This window comes from Xenopus tropicalis, chromosome 1 (assembly GCF_000004195.4).
Source record: "Xenopus tropicalis strain Nigerian chromosome 1, UCB_Xtro_10.0, whole genome shotgun sequence".
NCBI classification, from domain to species: domain Eukaryota; kingdom Metazoa; phylum Chordata; class Amphibia; order Anura; family Pipidae; genus Xenopus; species Xenopus tropicalis.
Window position 1 is genome coordinate 110,982,110 of NC_030677.2, and position 26,254 is coordinate 111,008,363.

The window sequence follows — 26,254 nt, forward strand, 5'->3', positions numbered from 1 at the left end:
CGGCGCTGACTTCATTCCCGTGCCGCTTTGCGGGGTGATGTCACTTGCAAGATGGCGGCGACTCGGGCGGGTCCCGGGCATCTGCGGTGCTCCGTGCTCATAGTGTACGGGGAGATCCGCCGGGGGCCTGGCCTTGTGCGCAGGGCGGTGAGCGAACTAAAGAGAGGTAGGTGCCATAGGGCGGAATAGGGAGAAGGTGTATAGAGTTTGAGCCCCTCCTTCCCTGTCTGCCGGGTGATGTGCTGGCCATTGGATTTTTCCCATACCAGTAGGGGTTTCAAATGCATGACAGTGTGCCTGGGTATGTACATGGCATTTGGTGTACCAGATGCAGGAAAAGGTGATGTGCGGTGTTAGCCAGTCAAAAAATGTTTACAGGGTAACCCTTTTGAAATAAATAATAACAAAAGTGGTATAAAGGTGATGCCTTTATTGGCTAACTAAGATAATCATAGCAAGCTTTCAGAACATTTTAGTTCCTTTTTCAGGTAATCAGCTTGAAAAGGAACTAAAATGTTCTGAAAGCTTGCAATGATTATCTTAGTTAGCCAATAAAGGTATCACCTTTATACCACTTTTGTTATTTTTTATTTCAAAAGGTGTACCAGATGTGACGGCGTTTTAGTTCCGTATAGGTGACTGTATAGCCAAGTAGCATTCATATTCATGCATGTGGATAGCTGCCTGGGTGTCTCATGGGCATTGGACTCCTGAGTGGAGCCGTACAAGGGGATGTCCATGTTGAAACTGTTCTTTGCGCGTTGAAAGAAATTCTTTCTAGGCAACTTTCCATTCTATAATGATGATTATGTTGTTTGCAAATGTAGTTGCTATTGAACGCTGCATTTGTGTGACTGTTTATATTCATTGCACTTTAGTTTTTGGCTTTTGAAAGGTGGCAGGAGCCAGCTGATAAAAATAGAGGAAAACTTACTTAGAAAAAGGATAGCTTACTGTTTTCACCTGAAATTTACATTTATAAATAATTTAAATTCATTGACATTGCAATGTATATTGGAAAGTTGTTTAGAATAACAGTTTCTTGTATTATGCAAAGTATCTGTAAACGTGCATTTATGAGCATGGTAAGCATAAGCTTTTGTAGGTACGTTTACCCCTTTTGCATGTGCTTTAACATCATTATAATTCCAAAAACCTGGAGAGTACACTTATTTGCAGTGAATCAGTGTAGTTTTATTGAGACATCTTAAGCACATATAATTCCAAAAACCTGGAGAGTACACTTATTTACAGTGAACCAGTGTAGTTTTTAACATCATTACCTGGAAACCGTCGGAGAATAGGTACAGAAAAATGCAGTGTACACATAGTTAATAGTATTCATGCAAAGCAATTCTAAGTGCAAACAATATGGTTAGATTAGAAAATGATTGAATGTGCTTAAAGGTCATGTCAACCCCAAAAATAATTTTTTGCATAATAAAAGAAAACATAATTCTAAGTAATTTTCAAATATGAACTAATTAAAAATTTGTAGCATTTTAAAACTTATTTGTAAATGTAATCCTGGTTGTTACTTTTTAAACAATGTTACAACTGTCAGTCTCCTCCAGCAATACAGGTCTGTCAGTCTGCTGCCTTGTGTTACATTGTTTCAACAGTCAGAGCCACCAGGGCAGAGAATAGAAAAGGACAGGCAAACACTGCTTTTAATATATATACAAATAACTCAAAAATCATTACAAATTTGTAATAAATGTATATTGCAAAGCTGCTTAGAATTTTGTTTTGTTTTATTAGGCAAAAAAAATTATATTTTGCGTTGCCTTGTCCTTTAAATGTGAGTCCTGTTCTTCCCTCTTTTGATTTATTTGTTGCTGTGTATTCCTGTAAATAGAAATATACACACACACTCTGTATTTCTTAGTGACAACAAGCTCTGTGGCACTGATCTGTAAACACAATGTATGGGTTTGTAGTTGGCACTTTGAGAAGTATGACTTGTGCTGGGAGCCTAGAAAGATACAAAGCCAAAAACAGGAAATATGTAAGTGTTTGACTTTGTTTCCGGATTACTTCATTCTTATCTTGTGCATTCACAGCTTCTCATGTTCATTCATTTTTGACATGGCCTCTGCCTACTACCCACATATGTGGTTCCACACCTTAGCATGTTGTTAGATGTACCCCTAATGTATGGCACCATTTTGACCACTTACATATGACATTTAACTAAATGTCTCTTGAAAACAGCTTTGTATGTCTAGTATTCTGTGGTTGTATTTTAAGCTTTTAGATGGTTAAAAAATTTTTTTCTTTACCTCTTATATCTGTTATTGGCTGCTTTGTTTGTAAATATGTATGGTCAATGTATATACCCATTTATTGTACAGTGCTGCAGGATATGTTGGTGCTCTAAATATGCCATAGACACACAGGGCTCACTTTCCCCTAGCAGAAAAGACATACAACATACAAAGAAAGAGCCTTCTACAAAACATTTCTCTTACGTAAAATAAACAGGGCAGATATTAGATTAAACCACATATAATATATATATATATATATATATATATATATATAATATTGTGGGAAGATTAGCTTTTGTACTGCTAGAAAGCAAGATTTGTGAACAAAAAATAGACATGACACAAATTTACCATAATCAGGACTTTTCCTTTTTATTTACAGTTAATCAACACAGTTTGTTCACAGGTTCTTTTGACCAGCCATATTGACCACAGTACCAAAAATAAATCTTGCTCATATGAGCATTACTTTATACTTTTGGTACCTTCCCTAATTAAAAGGGCTGGTACTCAAGAGTGTTCCTTTCTGCATTTCTGTTTGTGACCTTCTTTTCTGACTTCAGTTGGACTAATGTACAGTTTTACACAGCTTTAACCACTCATGGACAACTTCTCTGCCTCTCACATTCATGTGCCATGTATCTCACATACAAGTGGGAACCTTCTCCAAGTATACTTCTCTCCAACACACTGATAGATCAGAGTGTCACTCCTTCCACACAGACAACAGCATCAACACCCTCATTCACTGAAATTTGTTGGTTTAACTCTGTAAAGGGTAGCAGCATTTCACACACCTGCCACTTCATACGGATTCAACCTTAACCCTTTTTATACCAGACAATACTTTACAGGCTCTCGCAAACAACAGAAACCCCTGTGCTTTAGTACACTTAGGGCTATACTTCACAAGCCCTTTTCGCGGATGGTGTCTGATCAACAAAATGCAGTGACAAATTGTGTCTAGTCGCGCGTGTCAAAATTTAATGGGATTGATGAAAAATCAGATGCGTAGACTACATGTAATTTTTTTCCATCCAACAAGACACAACTATCTGATGCAATTATTGTCACATCCAGTCGGAGCAACATGTTTTCACATTGAAATCCATTGACTGTCTGACCAGAGTAAAAGCTGAGCTGGAAGATGAGGAGGAAAGCTGGCATAGTGTTTTGGGAACAGAACTGCAAATGAACATAGTTTATATATAACTTGGCATTGCCTAATTCATCTTTCCCTAAGTAGTCCTACAGTTTCCTTTGTTTGCATCCTAGATTATATTGACGGAAAAGTAAAGTGTGCCAGTTTGTTAGGCAACCTCAGAAATAAAAAATGCCAACATTTTCCTATAGCCTGTTCCTCCTTCATTTAAAGAGGCATGGACACTGCTACAGGCTGCTTTGCTGGGGAGCACTGCAATCTTGCTTAATTTCAGGCTTTCTTGCATTGGTTTGGCATACATGCAGAAGTTCTAAGGTTTAAAAGGATTTTTCCAGCTGGCATGGAAGGAACCGTAGAGATCCACCTTTCTTACAGTTGGCATGCAAGCAGTACAATAGGACTTATTAAAATTGAAAAAAGTACGTGTGTGTGTATATATGTAACAGTCCACACGACAGCACCACACTCCAAACCTTTGCACAGAACACCATACGAATACCAAAATAAAACAGTCAGCACCAAGGGTCTTTGTGGTTTCAACCACAACCTGTACATGCAATTATAATACACAAGATATTTTTTGAAACCACAAAGACCCTTGGTGCTGGCTGTTTTATTTTGGTATATATATATATATATATATATATTATATACAGTCCACATAATTTTCAGCACACCAAACCCGTAATATAAATCACCTGGGTGCTACCTCCATGTGTCTAATTATCCAGAAGTCCAAAAATTGGGTGCACACCAGGATATTTTTTAAAAATTAAAACGTTACTTTTATTTAAACATGCTGTTAAAACAGGCCAACGTTTCGGTCTCCTCCTAAGACCATTATCAAGACCACATACACAGTTAAAATCAGCAAATAAATAGATGATGTGTGTGTGTGTATAAAAAAGGGCAGACGTTTGTGGAGCTGAAAGTCAGGGGGTAATGTATTACATGGTCTTAAGTTAGCTACTTATCTGGTAACGCATACTAAAATATCTGATGTGTAAACTACATAAGATTTGCCATCTGACAGGACATTTGTAGAAGCAGGAACAAAACACACTATTTGATTTTTTTGTGCTCTGACTGACACTACAGCAGGTAGGACCAGGTTTGTAGCATCCCGCTGTTTTGAGACAAGATTTTGCGCTTTAGATAAGTCTTACCCTCAAAATCTCCTGTGTAGTGCTTCATGCTCGGGTTCTGACTTATAAGCATTCAATATAAAGACTTTCCCGGATAAACTCTATAAGGCGGTACCTAGTTTGGTATTAAACTTCCATTTTTTTGTTCTCATTTGTAGCAAGATAAAGTTAGAGGTTAAGACTAGCATAAACTGGCTAGGGTTAATTCCCCAAGCCACAAGAAAAATTGATATAGTAGGATGGAGCATGCCAGGACTACTGTGATAGTAAAAATAAGATATTTATCCTTTATTTGTCATATAGACATATTTGTCTATATAGCTTCTGATGAAGTGGCCTTGAGCCACGAAACGCGTCAAGCTGGGGAGTTACAGCTCTTCAATTTTGTAATATGTTTTTAATGGAAGTGACAAAGGATAAATATCTTATTTTTACTATCACAGTAGTCCTGGCGTGCTCCATCCTACTATATCAATTTTTGTTGTTTCTTATCACGCCTGGATCGGGGCGCTTTTTGGATGTGTCAGCATGGGACACTGTATACGCGGGACCTATCCTGGTGAGTGCTCCCTGCTTTTTGTATTTAATTCCCCAAGCCCCAATGTATCTTTTGTTAGTACACCAAGATGTAGGAAATGTAATGAAAGGTAATGTCAAATCAGCAGTAATTGATACCCCAGTATCCCCTCTAATGAATTTAGTTACAAAGCACATAAGTGCGAATACAGCAAAATTCTTTGCCTTCAGACAAGATCGTTGAAGGTGTTTAATACTTTAACTAATACTTATTGATTGCAAACCATCCTTATTGCAAAGCAGGATGGGCAGACTTTTTTTTGTCTGCGATGGAACGATGAAGCTGGAGTTGTGGAAGTGCGGTGTGAATGTGTACACGTGCATTCACGCAGCACTTCCGCAACCCCAGCTTCATCGCGGTCCACCAAAAATCCATGGGGATCGACTGGTGGATCGCGGTCATTGTATTGGCCACCCCTGTTCTATAGCACATCAAACACAAGGCCCACAGGCCGAATACGGCCCTTTTGGCTGTTTTATCCGGCCCCTGGTGACTGTGCCTGACCGTGCAGGACCAATCATCTGACTGCACTGTGACTGTGATTGACACACCTGTTCTTAAGCATAATTACAAAGTATAATCACAGTGATCATGTGGCATTTGTATGTTTCTAAATCCCTATGAGTGATACATGTAATAAATATTATATTGTATTGGAGAGTGTATTTTTTCACAAAATTGTTATTGTCTAGAATCACTTTATGTATATTATGTATTTTTTTCTAGGAAAGTGATAAAGATAAGTTATTGGTTTTTGCTTCGGTGGGGTGTTTAATCTGTACAGGGTAAATATTAATAGGATAATTGCATCTTCAGAAAGGAGGTTTTGCCCTTGTCAGACCAGCATTGATGTTGCAAGCTGTTTGTAAGGAACTACATTTATTTTTCTCTATGGATTAGTCTAATAGAAAGATCAGCCTTGGTAATCTAAGATTTTCTCTGGCTAACCATATAACAAAGCCTTTCTATATTGTGATCTGCCATAAAATAAGATAATTAGGTGTGTAGTCTAGAGGGTATGTAAACCCAAACGTCTGTAAACAAATAATTCATGGAAAAGTAGCGAGAGAAAAAACAACTTGTTTATGGCTTGAAAAAAGAGGAGTCATTCCCCTATAGTAAGCACAATACAAGAAATAATACAGTTGTAATGATCCTATTCTCAAATACTTTTGGCGTCATTTGGCAAAAAGCATGTCTTGTATGTTTTCCTGATAGCCTTGTATGAATTCAAATGAAGATATTAGCAAGATTAAATGGTTACATAAAGCATAATGAAAGCCTACCATAAATCTCCTTACACAGTACAATTAACACACCTACTGTCCTACATTTGAACCTAGTCATATATTTGGGTTCTGTATTTAAAGCATATAAATGTTCTGAATGAACTGCTCAGTTTTCGTTACACTTGTTCCAAGGATGTGTCTAAGATTACATTTCTAATATAAAGTGTCCCAGGTGGCTTACTGTTAAAAGATGGTAAGGGTTTCTGGCATTTGTATAGCATCAAAGCGATACTGACACATTCCTCTGAAAATGAATGGGAACTTGTCAGTATTACTAAAAAAAAGAGGGATAGATATCTTTCTGTCAAAATTCCACTGACGCTGCCCCCAGCCAAGTGGTACCTGATCTTCACGAAGAGACAGTGAGTTGAAGAAGCTGCACCAGCCTTCTCCCATGCCTGCACCTGCAACCATTGCATCAGACTGTGGTAGATACTGGATATGTTTCAGCACAGATATTCACCCGTTGGGCGCTTTGGTCCCAGGTGCAGACAAAAAAGAAGGCTGAAGGCATAGGGGCTGATTCTAGGCCTGTCTTTATCACAGGCTGGAAAAGCTGTGTGTTGCATCAGCCTTCAGCCTGTTGGAGTGTTGCCTGAGGTAAGTACTACTGGGCAGGGGGCAGATTAGGAGTTTAAATGACTAGATTCCCATTTTTGGCTTGACAGTGTGCCACTTTTGTATGATTAATGCACAATTCAAAATGCAGTTGTAATTTTACTAGAAATAAGTGCAAAGTACAAAACCCTGACTGTTTTTAAGGCAGTTGGTGTTTGATACGGTGATGTTGCATTTTTATCTATTTGAACTGGCAGTGCCTCCAATGACTATGGGCGAGTCCATGTTCATTCCTAGCTTATAGTAAGGCTTACTGCACATTTTACAATTTGACTTTAGTTGTTGTCCGAGGGATAACAGCAGTTGTCAAAATGTGACCGTGGTACATCAGAGGTGTCAAGGACAAAATGCCTTTGTAAACAAATAGAAATGATGCTGCCAAGAATTATTTTGTTTGCAGATAGTTGTCAGATATTTTTTTCCTGCTTCTTTGCACCTTTGTAACTGCTTTGTTCAGCTTATTGAATTGCTGCTGCTGTTTTGTTTGCTATTCCCCATCTGTAGGCAAAGATTTTGACCACAAAGTGCTCGATGAACTGCGGGTATATTATGCCAAGCTCATCACTCTGATTCAAATAAGCGGAGCAGCCGAATACTGTGCCTTTGCAGTGAAGCAGAGTTTGTTAGATGTGAGATTTAAAGTTGGTTCAATTCACAACTTGCATATCAGGGCAGGACACAGAGCTAACTGAAAGTCATTAAAAAGTGTCTCTTCTTCAAAGGGCCAGTATACCTCTTCAGTTTTATAAATAGGGTTTGTGCTAAACATACTTTCTGCCTGTTTTATTTTCTTGATCTAGCAGGGAAGCTGAATATAGTCCAAGGTTGGTCCTTGTGTGGTGATTAGTTGCAGTACCCTTATACAACCTTTTTTTTTTTTTTTTTTTTTTTTTTTTTTGACTGTTTTTGTGTACAGATAAGCAGAAGTAGATTATGTGTGGGAGGATTACACCTGCAGTCATAATCTTATTATCTGCCTCACAAGAACAAAATATTAAGTTACTACACTTTCCCTCTTTGCCCTGTTTGGCTCAAAAAATAACAAAAATAATAGATTGTTCCTCTTTTTGAGGAGCTGTAAGGTGTTTGGGCTACTTCAAAATGAATTACAACCCGGCAATCAGTGTTTTATTTGCTTCCTGTCATTTCCTGATCTGCCAAGCAGAGGAGAAGGTAATAAAAGAAATTACCAGTTTACAGAGATGCCCTCTGATAAGGCAGGACACATTGTCACACCTGCAACAAAGCATGCAAAAATGCCTTTTATTCCTGGAAAATGGGCTTTGCTCCCAGTTATTAATCTCATTTTTAGCAAAGGTGTTTTTAGGTGCATACTGTTTCTTTTAAGCTTTATTTATGTAGCACCTACACATTGAGGCAGGCTGTATTTATTTCTCTACATTGTTTTTAAAGGAACAACAGCACCAAAAAAAATAAGTGTTTTAAAGTATTTAAAATATAATGTACTGTTGCCCTACACTGGTAAAACTGGTGTATTTTCTTCAGGATTACTACTACAGTCTATATAAATAAGCTGTTTTGTTGGCATGGCGGCAGCCATTCAAGCTGTAAAAAAGGACTGATAAACACCATTGTATTCTACAGAGTTTCTGTTATCCCCTATGTAACCTGTACCTTTCTCCTTTTGAATGGCTGCCCCCATGTCTACACAGCAGGTTATTTATATAAACAATAGTAGAGTTTCTGAAGCAAACACACAACTTTACCAGTGCAGGGCAGCAGTACATTATAGTTTAATTACTTTGATACATTTTCATTTTTTTAGTGTTACTCTTCCTTTAAGATACAGGCATATCAATTGGAGGGTTTCATTGTGCTTTTATCTGCCAAATAGCTTAATAAGGGGGTCATAAACACACATACTAGTGTTTATAGTTTAATGAATTGCGTAACAAATCAGGGCATTTGTAAGACCGTATTTATTTATATGATATCCGATGGTTTTCATGTGGTAATATTTGTATCTTGATATCATAGTTTTTCATTCTTCTTCATTAAACAATAAGATGGGCAAATGACTAGGAAGGGGAGAAGCAGATCTTTTTGGCAATCTGCTGATCATGCATACTACTTGCCAAGGGGGGTTTTCTTGGGAAAGCAAGGAGGACGTAGCAGATGCTGTATGAGAATTTAGCTACAATATATACAGGTATAGGACCTGTTATCCAGAATGCTTGGGACCAAGGGTATTCCGGATAAGGGATCTTTCCCTAATTTGGATCTCCATACCTAAAGTCTACTAAAAAATTAATAAAACATTAATTAAACCCAATAGGATTGTTTTGTATCCAATAAGGATTATTTATATCTTAGTTGGAATCAACTACAAGGTACTGTTTTATTACTAGGAAATCTGTTTTAAAATTCTAAATTATTGGATTAAAATGGAGTCTATGGGAGATGGGCTTTCTGTAATTCGGAGCTTTCTGGATAATGGGTTTCCGGACAAGGGATCCCATACCTGTACCATTAATATAAATATAAGGTAAACAGCCCCTGTACAGTAATATATTAGAAATGGATTTGTTCTCCCTTTAATATTGAAGCTTGTGATTTGAAAATACCCATTCCCACCCTGTTTATCATATTTGAACAATATCTATAATCCCATTTTGCAGTTAGCAAATTATCTGAACGATAATTGCCTGAACCACTAGTTCACTGGCAGGGTCTAAGGGCAAAGACACACATAGCTACTTGTAACCAGCTACTTGTTGCAGCTACAAAATAGACAATACTGATAATTATTTCTACACTTGTTTTAGACAATTCTCAGTATTTTCTACAGCAGGGGTATGCTCTGGCATTTTGTAGCTGCTACAAGTAGCTCCGTGTCATAGCCCTAAATGTTTAAACTTTTGCTCAGGGGACCAACATTAATTTGGGGAATCAATTTTGGTAAACAAATACTAATTTCAAACCAGTTATGCACCTTGTTTTAATTACTATTTTCTATTGTCTTTGGGCATGTCTCTGTATTTAGGAAGATCCTGGTGACCCATCCTAAATAGCAGGTGGAACCAACGATTGGTCCCTACCCATTGGTTAACATTATCTTTATTATGTAATCAGCTGTTAAAAGCAAAATTGACTTCTATATGCAGATTCTCGCAAGCTGTTTATAGTATCTTAATGACAGAAAGAACAGGGGATAACAGTACAGTGCAACTGTCCTTTTATTCCAGTGATTCCTGATATGTATTCCCAGCTGTTTCCCTAATATGTATTCCCAGCTGTTTCCCTAATATGTATTCCCAGCTGTTACTGGTTTATAGCTCTCCAAATAGTCTGAAAATTCAAGTGTTGAGAGTTGTCATGAAATGCAAGAATGAGAGCGATGAATAATATCTAATCTACGAGGACAATGCCTTTTAAATGTAATGCAGTCTAGCTAATTTTATATCTTATAAATGATGGAGAGGGATGAAGCTCTTGACGACACGTTCTCTAGGGTTCAGTAAAACGGTTGCTGTATAATTTCTCATATTCAGTTGCATTGTAATTGAAGTGAAATTAATGGGATTGGTTTGCCTCCAATAAGGATTATTTATATCTTATTTGGGATCAAGTACAAGATACTGTGTTATAAAGTAAAAGGAAGTCAATTTAAAAAAAATATATATATTATTTGATTAAATAGAGCTCAGAGGAGATGGCCTGTCTGTAATTTGGAGCTTTTTTTCTAAGGAATGAAAAGCTTTAGCAGCATTCTAACTTATAACTCCATGATAATGCACACCAAGCATACTCTGCAGTTGTTCACCTCTCAAATCCAGAATTCTTTTACCCCCCTGTGTGAAAAAATTGAGATAGCAAAAATATTGAGAGCAAACATATTTCTCCAAAATGAGTCTATCTATGAAAGGGGAAAATTCTTAAAGCATGATTCTATGAAAATGTATTGAAATGTTTTTTTTTTGTTTTTTTTTTTGCTCTCATATAAGCCCTGTTTGTTTACCCTTTATTATTGCCCAGACTATCTCTCCTTTTGTGGTTCTGCTTCAGCCATCCACCCTCATCCTTTCTAATGCCTATTCACTATATTATTAACTTTCGATACTTGCTCATAGCATTCCTGTGCCTGTTTAACAGTCTTTACTCCTTTCCTAATTTTTTTTGTATACATGCCTTACTCTTTTTCTTATCTCCACCCATGCTTTTAAAATTTGGTCATTCTTTACTAGTACCTCTTTACCTATTCTCTACTGCAGCGTTTTTCAACCACTGTTCCGTGGCACACTAGTGTGCCGCGAGATGTTGCCTGGTGTGCCGTAGGCAGGGCACCAATGTACTAGGGGGGCACTGCTGCTGGGCACCAATGTACTAGGGGGGCACTGCCCTTGGCACCAATGTACTAGGGGGGCACTGCTGCTGGGCACCAATGTACTAGGGGGGCACTGCTGCTGGGCACAGAGTTAAATTTTTTAACATTTTCTAATGGTGGTGTGCCTCGTGATTTTTTTCATGAAACAAGTGTGCCTTTGCCCAAAAAAGGTTGAAAAACACTGCTCTACTGTGACCTAAGTTGTCATGCCTATCATTATCTGCTTCTTTTCACTTAAGTAGCAACTCTTTCTTTTTCTCTTTGTACATAGTAACTGCTTAAAAGAGCCTGAGTTATAGAAATGGGGTTTATGACTGGCAAAGTATGGTTAATAAAAAGTTGCAATGGTAGAAGGATTGATTTATTGTAAGGGTCAAATGTTAGTGGAGTGCTTTCCCTGAGACATTAACAAGTTATTTTTTGGTGGGATTGACAAATGGGCTTCTAAAGTTTTTATACTTTATTTCATCCACAAGGCTTCTGTTCATGGGATATCGATCCATCCTTCTGTAATCTGGATGAGCAGCTGAAGTTGTTTGTATCCCGTCACTCTGCCAGTTTCTCCTCGGATGTGAAAGGTATGTTTGCTATTTTAAATAATCAAACAGCATTGCTTTTGCCCCTAAAACTGTTATCAGTAGTAAAAAAAAATGTATGCTTATGGCTATTTCACACAGTGATAGATATATCGCCTTACTGGTGAGATTTACAATCGTATTTACACTCTTAAAGGCAATTTCCTTCACAACATTTTGGTGCAAATTACCTCTTGTGACAGTGACAAAATGCCACCTTTGCAGAGCAAACAATTTAAATTGCCGTATACAAGCCAGCTGAAATGTATAATCAGGCAAAATTATGAAAGGAAGCATTTTCACTCTTTTCATTCAGATGCATTTCAGTAATTGCCCTTGTTTGCAGTGCAAAGATATTTTCTGGGTGTTTTCTTCCCTGCACAAGAGGCGATTTTGCATGGATGTCAAATTTTTACTGTGACCCTTAAAGGAAAAGTAACACTAAAAAATTTTAACTAAAAAATCTATTCTACCCTCCCCCAATAATTGCCCTAGATTTTTTAGTTAAAAATTTTTAGTGTTACTTTTCCTTTAATACATGTCATAATTAGATCAATATATGTAGTAAAACCACATCGGTTACAGTAAAAATACAAAATCAGTAAATCCTGGTCCCCACTTAATATGTTATGATTGTACTATTCATAAAGTGCAAATGATTATTAAGTAATTTAATGTACTTTTTGCCTTTTCTTTGCATTTGTCAGATTCCAAAAAATATGGATTTGGTGCTAGCTAAAATCTCTGTAGCCTTATGTTAGGTCTTTTGACATTATCATCAAGGTCTTGTAAATCTGATCAAAGTTTTCTTTTACAGTACACTAGATTTGTTGGATGCCATCATATGTGTCACTAGGGGAGTATCGGATATATATAGCAAGATCAAATCACCCTTTTAGAATGCTGCATAGCTAATAATGATATCACACTTGGCTGTATTCTATATATTTGTCAGGGAGTGCCTTGATAGACCAAAAATAGACCAGTTTAGAGGTATTTGTTTTTGTTGCAGTAGCCACAGAATTTTTGCTGCCTTACACCTCTGTGTGTCTGTTGGATCTTCAGTTCAAGAGGAGAGTTTAGTGTGTTTAGTTAAGCACATACATAGTTACATAGGGTTGAAAAAAAGACCATCAAGTTCAAACTTTCCAAGTAAACCCAGCAAACACAACCTATACTTACCTATCTATACACTCACATACATAAACTATATATACCAACATCAATAATAACTGTAGATATTAGTTTCACAATAGCCTTGGATACTATGCTTGTTCAAGGACTCATCCAAGCCCCTCTTAAAGGCATTAACAGAATCTGCCATTGCAACGTCACTAGGAAGGGCATTCCACAATCTCCCAGCCCTCACCGTGAAAAACCACCTACCCTGCTTCAAATGGAAGCTCCGTTCCTCTAATCTAAAGGGGTGGCCTCTGGTGCGCAGTTTTTATGGGAAAAAAGAACATCCCCCATCTGCCTATAATCGCCTCTAATGTACTTGTACAGAGTAATCATGTCCCCTCACAAGCGCCTCTTTTCCAGAGAAAACAACCCCAACCTCGACAGTCTAACCTCATAGCTTAAATCTTCCATACCCTTTGCCAGTTTAGTTGCACTTCTCTGCACTCTCTCCAGCTCATTAATATTTTTCTTATGGACTGGAGCCCCAAACTGCACCGCATACTCAAGGTTAGGCCTTACCAGGGACCTATAAAGAGGCAAAATTATGTTTTCATCCCTTGAATCAATGCCCTTTTTTATACAAGACAGTACTTTTATTTCCTTTAGTAGGCACCAAATGACACCACCACTCTTTGTAATCTATCCTTCAGCCAGTTCTCTATCCAATTACAAATATTATGTCCTAGGCCAATATTCCTTAATTTGATCATTAACCTTCTGTGAGGTACTGTATCAAACGCTTTAGCAAAGTCCAAGTATTCCAGCATCGAGGGTCCTGCTCACCTCCTCATAAAAGGCGACTAAATTAGTCTGGCAAGATTTGTTACGCATAAAACCATGCTGGCACAAACTTATAGTATTGTGAACTGCAATGTATTCAGTACCCTATCCCTTATTACCCCATCCAAAACACACACCTATGTAATAACCTGCAACAAACATTGGAAGTAGAATTACTCATACTGAAAGTCAGTGACTTTTAAAGGGGCATCTTCATATGTCACAAACAAGTTTGCTTTTCAGTTTTCTGCCTTATTAGTACTGTCTCAGCCAACTGTGAATGAAGTGACTGTGAAGTGGAACAAAGTTGACAACGCTCAATGGAAAATGTAGCGCTGAGTGCTTTGAGTGGAAGCCAGTCCCATAAATTATGTTTATATATGTGTATATATATATATGTATATATATGTATATGTGTATATATATGTATATGTATATATATTTATATATATATATATATATATAACAGTCCACACGACAGCACCACACTCCAAAATCTGCTGCTCTGCAGTTGCCCCTGTGCACGGGATATCATATAAATATCAAAATAAAACCGCCAGCACCAAGGGTCTTTGTGTTTCAAAAAATCTCTCTTGTATTAAAATTGCATGTACAACCGACGTTTCGGTCCCGTTTGAAAAAGGTCCCAAAAGGGACCGAAACGTCGGTTGTACATGCAATTTTAATACACGAGAGATTTTTTGAAACACAAAGACCCTTGGTGCTGGCTGTTTTATTTTGATATATATATATATATATATATATATATATATATATATATATATATATATATATATATATATATATATATATATATATATATATATATATATATATATATATATATATATATATATATATATATATATATATATATATTGGAAGAAGGACAGCACTTGTAGGATTAAAGAGTTGTGAACAAAATGTAAATACAAAAATAAAAAGGTTTTACTCATTTTGGTCTCTCAAACCTTCATCTGGTGTGAAAAACAATATAATATTTAATATTATATAATCCACAAAAAGACCAGCAACACCGGGATTTGTTAGTGAAAAACAAAATGTGTATTAAGTAGGAACATACTACCAACGTTAAGTTTCGGCCCCTGTTGGGACCTTTCTCAATGTGCCTTGAGAAAGGTCCCAAAAGGGACCGAAACTTAAACGTTGGCTGTATGTTATAGAGTGTTATATCTGAAAAGGCAACTCGTGTAAATGCCTTTTGATTTATGCAATATAAGGTAGAGTGTGTGGTTTTTTTTTTTTATGTATTTTTGATTGGATATGGATATTCTAAACTTCTATACTTTTTACCTTTTTAGGGCAGAGAAGTCTTCATCATGCAGGGGACGTTTTAGAGACGAATGTTCTGATAAACCCTTCTAAGAAGTCTGTGTGTGAAGAGGTATTTTCTTTTTTTGGCCTTGGGAGGCTTTTGCCTATATACACTTTGAAAGTGTAATAAATCAAGAGAAGGACAAGCAAACAATGTAACTTTTAGGGGCTTTTTTCAGCTGCCAGAAAGCTAAATTGTTTCATTGCAATTGTAGCAGCAAACCATGCAAAATGCATCTGCAAGATAAATGAGACCTGCTTGTGGTACCCCAAGATATATATAAAATGTATGTGACCAACTACTGTATCTGCCTTTTAAATTTATGTTCAAGCGTGCATCCTGGGAGTTGAAGCCCATCTGCTTTCCAGAAATCCTATGCACCACCCACTAATAAAATAAAGGGAATTCAAATCCAAGAATGAATTAGTCCACAATAGAACAAGGTGAGATTGGGATTGCATTACACTGTTAAAATAAGGAATGTTGGGTAATGGTTTAAGGAACCCATGTTACTTAAACCATTACCCAACATTCCTTATTTTAAAAGTGTAATGCAACCCCAATCTCACCTTGTTCTATTGTGGACTAATTAATTCTTGGATTTCCTTTCAGTCTGTAAAATTAAGTATAAAAGGGAAATTAGGTATTTATAAAAAAAAAAAAAAAATGTATAGAGTTTCAAGTAAAAGGTAATTATCTTGATTTATCTTGTTGGACACAGGCTCTGATCATGGTATAGGGATTCCCTTGTTTGACAGAAAATAAATAGTCTTGTGAGTACCAAGAAGCTTAAAAGTTGGCAATAACTTTTCATTATTTAAGTTACTGCTAATAGGGAAGTAAAGTAAAAAGTGTGTGTGTCATTTAGACGTAATTAAATACATTTTCAATATAAACACATTAAAAATTCTCTACCTTTTTTTAATTGAAAGCCTATGTATTTGGCTTCTTACGCTATTCCCCAAAAATGAGCTCTGATCACAGCTCCTGGAACCCTACAGGGCCAGTGGCCATCCTGATATGAAAAAAGCAGGGAACTGCTCTGCCACCAAAGCAGGGACTGTCCTATACCAGACTTGAAAAAAGGAATTTGTTTACTGGATTGTCATTGGTCAGTTGCTGATAAGTGCAAGTCAGGTACAGATAAGTAAGTCAAAACATGAGCAGAGATCCTCATTCTGCTGCAGACTCTGTGGAATATAGAGCTCCAGTTAGCTGTGTTTTAACTCTGTTTTAACTGATTTGCCATGTATTTTTTTTTTTTTAAGAACAAAATCTCTTATAGTGCTTTCCTGTCTTAGGGCTATATATATATATATATATATATATATATATATATATATATATATATATATAAACACTGAGTTAAGATTTTGAATTTACATCTTCTTTAACCATACAGGAGGCCATAAAAATACTTTGGAGTGCCACATCCAGCCCACAGGCCTCCGTTTTGGCAGCCCTGTTTTACGTAATACAACTGTATCCCTGTTAGGATAACAGAAAGTATAAGGTTTTTATTATGTATATAATTTTTGGATGTATTAGACAAATTATGCAACTTCAAATACTTATATTAATGTATACATTTATTTTTAGTTTTATTTATGAGCTGCACATCTTATCCTTGCCCTTTTAAAATCTGCTATGGCTCCCATGACATCAGTATGGATTCATGCTTGTGATTCACAGGCTTGAAGATTTAACTTGCAAAATGGTTTTCTTTAGCTGTTAAGCAGACTTTGTCACCACCTGTCTGGAGCAAGAAATTCAGTGCCCAGGTGTTAATAGAATTCAGAGAAAGTTATTTGACAACTACCAGTGACAGGCCATTGTATGTTCACATTGCATTAGATGGCTTAATGTTGGCTATTTTGAGTCTTTTTATAACTATAATGTATGGAGTGTGGCAACATTAAATATGGTCAATCCTGAAAGTGAAGGGTGCACTTTAAAAACCATATGTTTGACACAGGAGGAGGGGTACATTTTCCTTCTAAACTGTAGGCTCATTAGATTGATTGTTAGTGGTTATTTAGAAATACGTATAATGCATAACCCAGTACTTGCTTATCCAAATACTGCATTGCGCACATCTGTTTTTTTTTTCTAAATTACTCAAGAAACATTTATGCTTGCTTACTTTTAAATTTTATTTGGAATGTTGGCAGTGGAACTGGCTTGTAATAACTGATCCTTATTTTAGAAAGTTTCTGAATGTGCACCACCTTAATCCACATTTTTTTTTTCTTAGATCCATAAATTGATTTGCTATGAATCTCAACACAAGTTACTGATTTTCATTGGCCCTTTCCTGGAAGGAACTGGGGAGATACTCCTTCAAGATGGTGGAAACTTCTCAGTGAAAGACTTTATCCAGATATTTGCTGACAAGGAGGTAAGTCTTGTCACTATTGAAATCCTTCAGTCATAAAGTGATGCCCAGAAATTACAACTCCTGCTATCTCTTCTTAGATTGGAGAGACTCTGAGCCTGTCTGACCCCTCTGCACATGTCAACCTTACTGTAACCTGCCCCCAAAACTGGGATGTGTCTCAGCTGGATAAAGGGAGCCTTCAGGATTTCATAGAGATGAGATTTAACCCAGCACAACTGTTGCCAGAAACGGAAGGTTTGCAGGAGTTGGCAGAATACCTTTCAGAGTCCTTGGAGCCTTCCTCCCCATTTGAGCTGCTTGAGCCTCCTTCTACTGTGGGCTTTCTGAAACTTTTCAAACCATGCTGCTATGTATTTCCTGGAGGCAGAGGAGACTCTGCTTTTTTTGCTGTTAATGGGTTTAATATGCTTATGAATGGGGGATCAGACACTAGATCTCCATTTTGGAAACTGGTACGACATTTGGACAGAATAGACTCCATCCTTCTAACTCATATGGGCACAGACAGTCTGCCTGGGATCAACAGTTTGTTACTAAGAAAGATAGCAGAGGTTGATGAGGATCCTTCTGAAGGCCCACAAGCTAACGAGGAGTGGTTAAAAAACTTGGTTTCTCCAGAGCTAGGTGTGGTGTTTTTTAACACTGCAGAGAAGTTGATTAACCAAGAGGATGATCCCAGTGTAGTAAAGCGTAATGAAGAAGCCATAATAACTCTTTGTTGTTTGGAGAAGCTGGGAATTCGGCCAGAGCCCCTACATAGAGTCAATGTGGCACTGATGGAACCAACAATCCTATTCCAAAAAATGGGAGTGGGGCGGCTAGAAATGTATATATTAAACCCCGTCAAAGGCAGCAAAGAGCTGGAAATTTTAACCAAGCAGTGGACTGGATCTGAGTCACTGACAGGCACAGATTTACCTCTCGCTTGTCTAACATCTGCCTGTGTCCTTCTGGTTTGGCATCCAGCCTTTCCGTCTGAGAAGATTGTACGTGTTCTGTTCCCAGGATGCACTCCACAGGGTAAAATTCTGGAGGGGCTTGAGAAATTGAAACACTTGGAATTTTTAAAAGCTCCAGTAATAACTCCTAAAGATCTGGAAATAGTCGCTGAAAATAACCTTTCAGAGCGAAGTAGCACCAAACCCAAACGAACAGAGAGTAAGGAGAGCTTGAGATCCGGATCTGGAAGGCATAGTGTTGAACTTAAGGTAAAACCTGAGAGGAAGGAGACAAAACTAGAAGTGAAGGAAAAAAACAAAACTCTCACAGAGTTCATCAAAGAATCAGGAGCAGGAGGAGATAAAATAAAGGAAGCCAGGAGTAAAGCAGAAAGTATAACTGAAAAATCAAAGGCTGATGCAAAATTTAAGGTTGGAAGAGAGAAGGTAACAGTTAAGAAAGAGCAATCTAAAGAGGAGAAGAAGCCTCTAGCTAAGAAAGATGAGGCCCTAACTGATAATAAAAAGGAAGCAACAAAACTGGAAGCCAGGAAAGATGTACGACACTCATTGAATGTAGGAAAGTCTGACACTGTAAAGAGGGAGTTAAAGGATGATGCCAAAAAGGAGAGCAGAAGTGAGGATGGGAAGACAGTCCGAGCAAGTGTCAAAGATTTTAAGAAACCCGTAGGCGCTCCTGCAGACCACAAGAGGCCTGTGTCCAAAATGGGCTCCTTGAGAAAGGAGACTGTAGGAACCAAAAAGGAATATAGCACCACTGCTAAGGTAATAGAAAAGGGTAAGGCTAAAAATCAAAAGAAGGAGGGTGGAGCAGAGTCTGCAAAACCACCGCAGGTTCAAGTTGAAGTCATCAACCCTTGTAGTACTTTAGATAGGAATCAAGAATTAGAAAAGGTTTGTAAAAACAATACTTGTGATCCCAAATTTAACGGAAATCTCAAAAACAATGATCCTGAGGCTGTTTGTGCTGTGAATGGACTGTGTACTGTTGAGCCAGAGAGCCCCAATGGATTTCGCTATATGGAGACAAGCCCACTTAAAAGTTTAGCCCCAATATCCCCTCTTGCAAAAACTCCTAAAAATGAGCTGAGTGTCAACTTTGACCTGACACCCACTGGCTTGGAAATACAAGAAAAGAGCAAAGTTGCACAGCATGGACCAGATGGGTTGGAGGATGCCTATGGGAGCTCTGAAGAGAGAACACTGGAGATGGCATCTCCAGCAAGCTCAGGCAATCGATCACCAGCAATTGTTGATCACAATGGAGATCAGTCACTTCCATCTGGAGATAGCAGAGGTTTAAACATGTCATCCTGGAAGGTACCCCCAAAATCTTCACAAGAGAATTCAAATTCCTCTCAGGGAAGGCAGACCAGCTGCCTGTCCTTGAGTCCCTTTCGGGAAGACATTCCTGATGTATCTCCAACTATAACAACTCCCTCTTTGCCTGCTGAAGTGGGATCACCACACTCGACTGAAGTAGATGAATCTTTGTCCATCTCATCCTTTGAACAAACTCTACCCCCAGTTAGTGAATCTCCTAGAAATGTGTCTCCTGTTGCCCATGCTCCAAATAGAGGAGGCTTAACACTTCCTGTACATCCTACACACAGTGTTGAGTTTGATGGGCAGTCTGAAAGGTCAGCATCCCCACATGATGTTGACCTATGCTTGGTGTCTCCATGTGAGTTTGAGCATCCTAAATCAGATGCTGCCCTTAGCCCACGGGACAGTGATAGTGATCCTTCACAGGAGCTTGCCAAACCCACATGTTTTAATAAAGACACCCAAAATGGGCTTGAGACACCGCCGACTTCAGTCAGTGAGTCTTTGCCAACCATCTCTGACTCTGGACCAGATGAATGCCCTTCTATAGCTCTGGATGGTGAGTCGGATGCAGAGAACACTCCAAAACCTTTGGACCCCATCCCAACACCGCTGCATGACCCCTACCCAATTCCACCTCACCCAGGCACATGTATGATTGACCCTGAAACTATGCCTGTAAACACCAGGGAAAAAAAGCCTCAAACACGGCCCTCATCTGCTAATCCCAAAAATGATGGTAGTAAAATGACAGGGACACCTGGCAAGCCTCGAGGTACTGGAACAAGCAAGGGAGCTGTGGGAAAGACTGAAGCATCAGACAGGGTGCCACACTCTGGTACTGGATCAAAAGCCTCTTTGGGCAGGAGAAGTATCGCTAATGCTATAAAACCTACACCTGTGACAAGCCGCACATCTTCTGCAGGTAGGTAAAAAAAAATTAACTGAGTAGTTACATGTACTGCTCAGTAAATGCAGTTCTAATTTGCTCCCTGGCAATTAGCATTTACTGCTACTTTTATACACCAGAGCCCTTCTGTTTTGTTGTCCCTCAGTATACTAGTGTTTTTTTACTATGAAAACAGCCTGCACTTTGAATGCAGTTCTCTACCCACCTTAAGATGGCCATACATGTTAAAATTGTTCTCTCCCTAACAACAAATTTCACTGTGATCTGACAATATCACTTGAAAATGTCATTTTTGTTGATGGACAAATCAAACTTTTAAACAGTTGTTTCAAGTTAAGACTGGCCCTATGTTAACAACAAGATCTTTTAAAAATCTTAACATTTTTGCTCAACAGCTTTACTTCTTACAGATCAGTTTGTTTTTTGTGTTTTAGTACAGAAACAATTTTAAGACTTTTTTCTTGTTTTAGCTCCTCGCTCTGGCTCCTCCACACCATCTCCTCCGGTCTATGTTGACCTTGCTTATCTGCCTGGAGGTCATGGGGCCCACACAGTACAGGAGGATTTTTTTAAGCAGGTTCGCTCTTCTTGCTATGTTATCAGTGGAGATGACCCAGGCAAAGAAGAGGTTACCCGTAGGATCCTAGATTCACTGCTAACTGGTAAAAGTCACTGGTCGCAAGAATTGCAGGTCTGTATAATGTTGAATATCAGCAAATCCGTTTTCCCTCATTTTATTGTGGTCCCACCAATATAGAATCCATAATACATCTACTTGATTTTACATTATGGGACACGTTATCCAGAATTTTTGGGACCTGGGGTTTTCGGATAAGGGGTCTTTCCTTAATTCGGATCTCCTACCTTAAGTCTGCTTAAAAAAAATATTTAAACAGTAATTAAACCCAGTAGATTAATTATATCTTAGTTGGGATCAAGAACAAGGTACTTTTTTATTATTACAGAGAAAAAGGAAACCATTTGTAAAAATGTGAGTTATATGATTCAAATGGAGTCTATGGGAGATGACCTTTCCGTAATTCGGAACTTTCTGGGTAATGGGATTCCGGATAAGGGGTCCAATACCTGTACTGGATTTTATATCATTTTTTTTTCTGGTCCCTTGAAAAAAAGTAAATAAGTGTCATTCAAAACACACAGTTGTCTGTGAGAAAAAATGGAACACACAAAAAAATGTTTTTATATGTTAATAGTATGCTTATACAGGTATGGTATCCCTTATCCGGAAACCCATTATCCAGAAAGCTCTGAATTACGGAAATGCCATCTTCCATAGACTCCATTATAAGCAAATAATTCTAATTTTTAATTTCCTTTTTCTCTATAATAATAAAACAGTTCCTTGTACTTGATCCCAATTAAGAGATGATTAATCCTTATTGTTGGCATTACAAGCCTATTGGGTTTATTCAATATTTAAATCATTGTTAGCAGACTTAAGTTATGGAGATCCAAATTACGGAAAGATCCCTTATCTGGAAAACCCCAGGTCCCGAGCATTCTGGATAACCGGTCCCATACCTGTACTTGAGCTGCAGGAGTACAGGGAATGACAACACGAAATGCTCATGCAGTTTAACTACCACATGTACGTTTACTATTGTATTAACCATAGCACTGAACCAAGTGAGACATACACCATGTGATGCATAACTAATTTTTATCGGCATTAGCATACTTTAATAGCGATAAATTTCAGTCCAAGCAGGGATGTCATTTACTATATAGCTTTGGTTTCAGCATAACATTGGTATGCAAAATAATTGTGCTAATGTTTTGCATGTACATTTATACATAATTTCTATGGTTTATTTTGGAGCCAAACATTTTTCTGTGTGTGTATACATACAACTATAAATAAAATCAAAGGCATAGAATTATACAGGCCTTTTTTTTATAGTTTAAATTATGGGAAAACCATAATTCAGCCTATAGGGTATTCCATGTACATTTTAGTAAAAATGACTTTAGCCTTTTGATCTTCATATAATGCAGTTTTAAATGAAAGCAAATCAGTATAAAGTTTCCCCATAATAGGGTATATATTCCAGAGAATGTGGGAAGGGTCTTAGACAGTTGTAAGAATTTATTTCCTGACAGTGCTGTTTGTGCTTTGTTCCTAGGTGACCTTGATACCAACCTATGAGTCAACAGTAGTCCATGAATGGTATAATGATACTCATGCTCTCCAGCAGTCATTGGGAGTAACTGTTTTGGGCAGTACCAGCAGTGTGTCTATGCAGGGTGAAACATTTCCTGCCTGCAAAGTGGAATTCTAAGTTTAGTTCCCCCAGAGTTCCCGGCTCATTCCTGGACCCTTGCACCTTGTGATTGTTATAGGCCATTTCAAATAATTTTGGACTGTGTGTTGAGTGACACACACTTCACTGGCTGTTGTTGCACATGCTTTATAAACAGTAGCTGCCACACTGCATCAATCACTATTGGGGAAGCCCTCACTCTGCTACTCTACTACCCCACATAAGACTGTTATTTTCTCCCCCTTTCTGGGTTGCCACTGTGACTTTTTTTTGAGAAAATAACTCCTTTAAACTTCATCGCCACCAAGGATGGAAATCAGTGGCAGCTGAATGTCAGTCACTTTTCTGTTAGCATCCAAATCACAGCCAACAGCTCCTTTCATTTCACTTTTTGATGTTTACAGGTTTTTGTTGTGATGGATTTTTTTTTTGTTTATCCCTGTTTACTGCTACAATAAGCTGCAACTCTCCTTGCAGTAATGACTTGTCCTGGTTGCACCTTAATGAGAGGTGTTGAAGAAACATAAAGGCAAGAATAACACAATCATTTCAATGACCACAAATGCATCTCTTTGCTTGGGAATTATGCAGATGTTTGCAGACTGTACTCTGAATAGTCTACAGGACTAAAGTTTGAATGTTTTCAATATATATACGTAATTCAAGTGCAAAAATTGCATCACAGGGTTCATAATTTTGTTTTCCTTACATTCACCACTCAAAGCTGCCCTCAGCTTCTTGGGGAAGTGTGTGTTTTATGGTAGGAAATTCATTTCCAAAAGCAAAATACTGTAGTTTGGAAGTACATGTTAGTGGTAATAATGAAGGACATTTGCTGAATCCAGCCAGGTTAGTTTTTGGCAACTGTTAATATAGACATAACTGTATCAATTTGCTATGGAATTTGAAAACGCATACAATGTGAATACGGTATGAGACCTTTCTCTTGTCTGCTTTTGCAGCACTGCACGTTCTTCAGTTTATGGCTGGCATCCTTGACCAGATTCGTAATGGTCATGACCTATATTGGCCCAGATTAAAAATTAAATGAAAGCCCTCCTTTATGGTCAGAAGATAAACTACCCGTAGACCCCAAGTATTTTTATGGTTTAATAATATTTTATTGTCATTAGCTGATAATCAAGCAGATCATCTTTCTCACTTATTATGTTCTCTGCTACACAACTCATTTGAAGGAAAAACAGTCCCATTATTTCCATAGCCCTGGTTTTTGTTTATCGGTTATTTATTTATTTTTATATATATATATCTTCTTGAAAACTTTAATATCTGTCCAATACTACCCCTGTATTTAATATATATTCTTTTCGTAATGCACAATAAAATATATATATTAAGGAATGTATCTTATGTAAGTAATAACATTTGATTTCCAAAGTTCCCCATAATTTAAGTGTAAAATGTGTTTCCATTAAAATGATAGTATTGAATGCTAATGGATTTTCTTTAGTTGAATTGAAGTCCATTAGTTTGCCAAAATATAGCCAGCCAGGCCAAACCTTTGTAAATAAGTTGATCAGGTAAGAGCAACTGAATAACACTCCATCTCAAACTTTGAAAGCACTTGTTAATGGGTGTGTGTGCCTTGACCATAATTATATAAAGAAAGTTAGGGGACCAATGTTTACATATTTTGGTTATCTGGCATTATATCTGACATTAAATCCCAGGTGAACTGTGTTTATTATGTATGTTTTTTTGTTGTAACAGGATCTATATCAGATTGCTGTAAGCAGAAGAATATTTCATCCTGTTTCTTTCAAACAGTTTAGGTCTTTTTTGTTTTAAATTGAATAAACCTAAGGGCCAAATACAGAGTGTTTTTTTGTAGAATGATTCCCATTCTGTTCCTATTCTGTTTCCCTATTCTGTCCCTTATGTTAGTTGACCAGCTTTGAGCAAATTGTATTTCATTCACTGGCTTTTCCACATGTGTTGAAGTATCCATTATAGCAGGGATCCCCAACCTTTTATACCTGTGTGCCACATTCAAATGGAAAAAGTGTCAGGGAGCAACACAAGCATGGAAAAAGTTCCTGGGGGTGCAAATAAGAGCTATAATTGGCTATTTGGTAGGTCCTATGTGGACTGAAAGCCTGTAGAAGGCTCTGTTTGGCTTTACACTGGGTTTTATGCATTCAATACTTGCCTCCAAGCCAGAAACCTACTTTGAGGCCACTGGGAGCAACATCCAAGGGGTTGGTGAGCAACATGTTGCTCACGAACCACTGGTTGGGGGATCGCTGCATTATAGATTTCAGGTTTTACTAAGCTTAAAATTAAATTGGCTCATTGTCAGTTGGTAGAGACTTTGCATTATCTGCTAATAGACAGATATTATGATCAACAATGTATCTATCATGTTAAAAACACTAAATAGCTTTGGAAGTAATGTAATATGAAGGATTTTTCTACTTCCTATACAAGGGTGTAGAAGTATGTGGAGACTGGGAGGAAAGATCATCCCAATGTATTTTAAAAGTTCCAATAATATTGTATAGCTGTTCTGTGCATTACGCTAGATAAGATTGAACCACCTGCCAGGTTTGCCCTCTGAGTGGTAAAATGTCTTTTCCATATAGATTTGACTTCTTTTTGCAAGTATGTGAAGTGGGATCTTTACTGTGAATTCACTTGGATTTTCGACAAGCAAATTAAAAAACAAAAATCTTGTCCAACAAGAACCCTGTGTGCGCTTGTGTTTCATCGCTACAAACCTTGCAGACTCTGCATTGTAAAAAAAGATTTGTAAAAGGGTGATTTTGGTTTAAAGCTACAAAAAGATTTTGCAGGTTTTCTTAAGGATTTTTTTTTATACAGATAGTATTAATGCATAGGTGGGTAATGTACCAATCAACTTCAGTCTAGCAATTAAAGATATATGTATATCAAGTATTCTTTCCTTTACATGAGTTGGTTAATGAAAAGAAATAAATTGCCATTATATGCAGAAGAAACAGTAGGTGGCAGCATACAGCACAAATGTAGAGTAAGCATACAATAGTACATTTGTGCACAGAAGAATGATTTTTGGAAAGGGTGAAGGTTTGTGAACAATGAATGTTGTCTGGGTGTGGAG

The 26,254-nt window shown here is 37.6% G+C and overlaps 1 protein-coding gene across 1 annotated transcript; it reads left to right on the plus strand.

The window, feature by feature from the left end:
• Nucleotides 1-15: 15 nt before the first annotated feature.
• map1s (microtubule associated protein 1S) lies at nt 16-25,859 on the plus strand. Its single transcript, XM_031906836.1, has 7 exons — nt 16-166; nt 11,883-11,984; nt 15,266-15,348; nt 17,534-17,677; nt 17,755-20,887; nt 21,343-21,563; nt 23,017-25,859. Exons 1-7 carry the CDS (start codon nt 52-54, stop codon nt 23,170-23,172), a joined length of 3,954 nt encoding a protein of 1,317 aa, XP_031762696.1. The 5' UTR covers nt 16-51; the 3' UTR covers nt 23,173-25,859.
• The last annotated feature ends 395 nt before the right edge of the window (nt 25,860-26,254 follow it).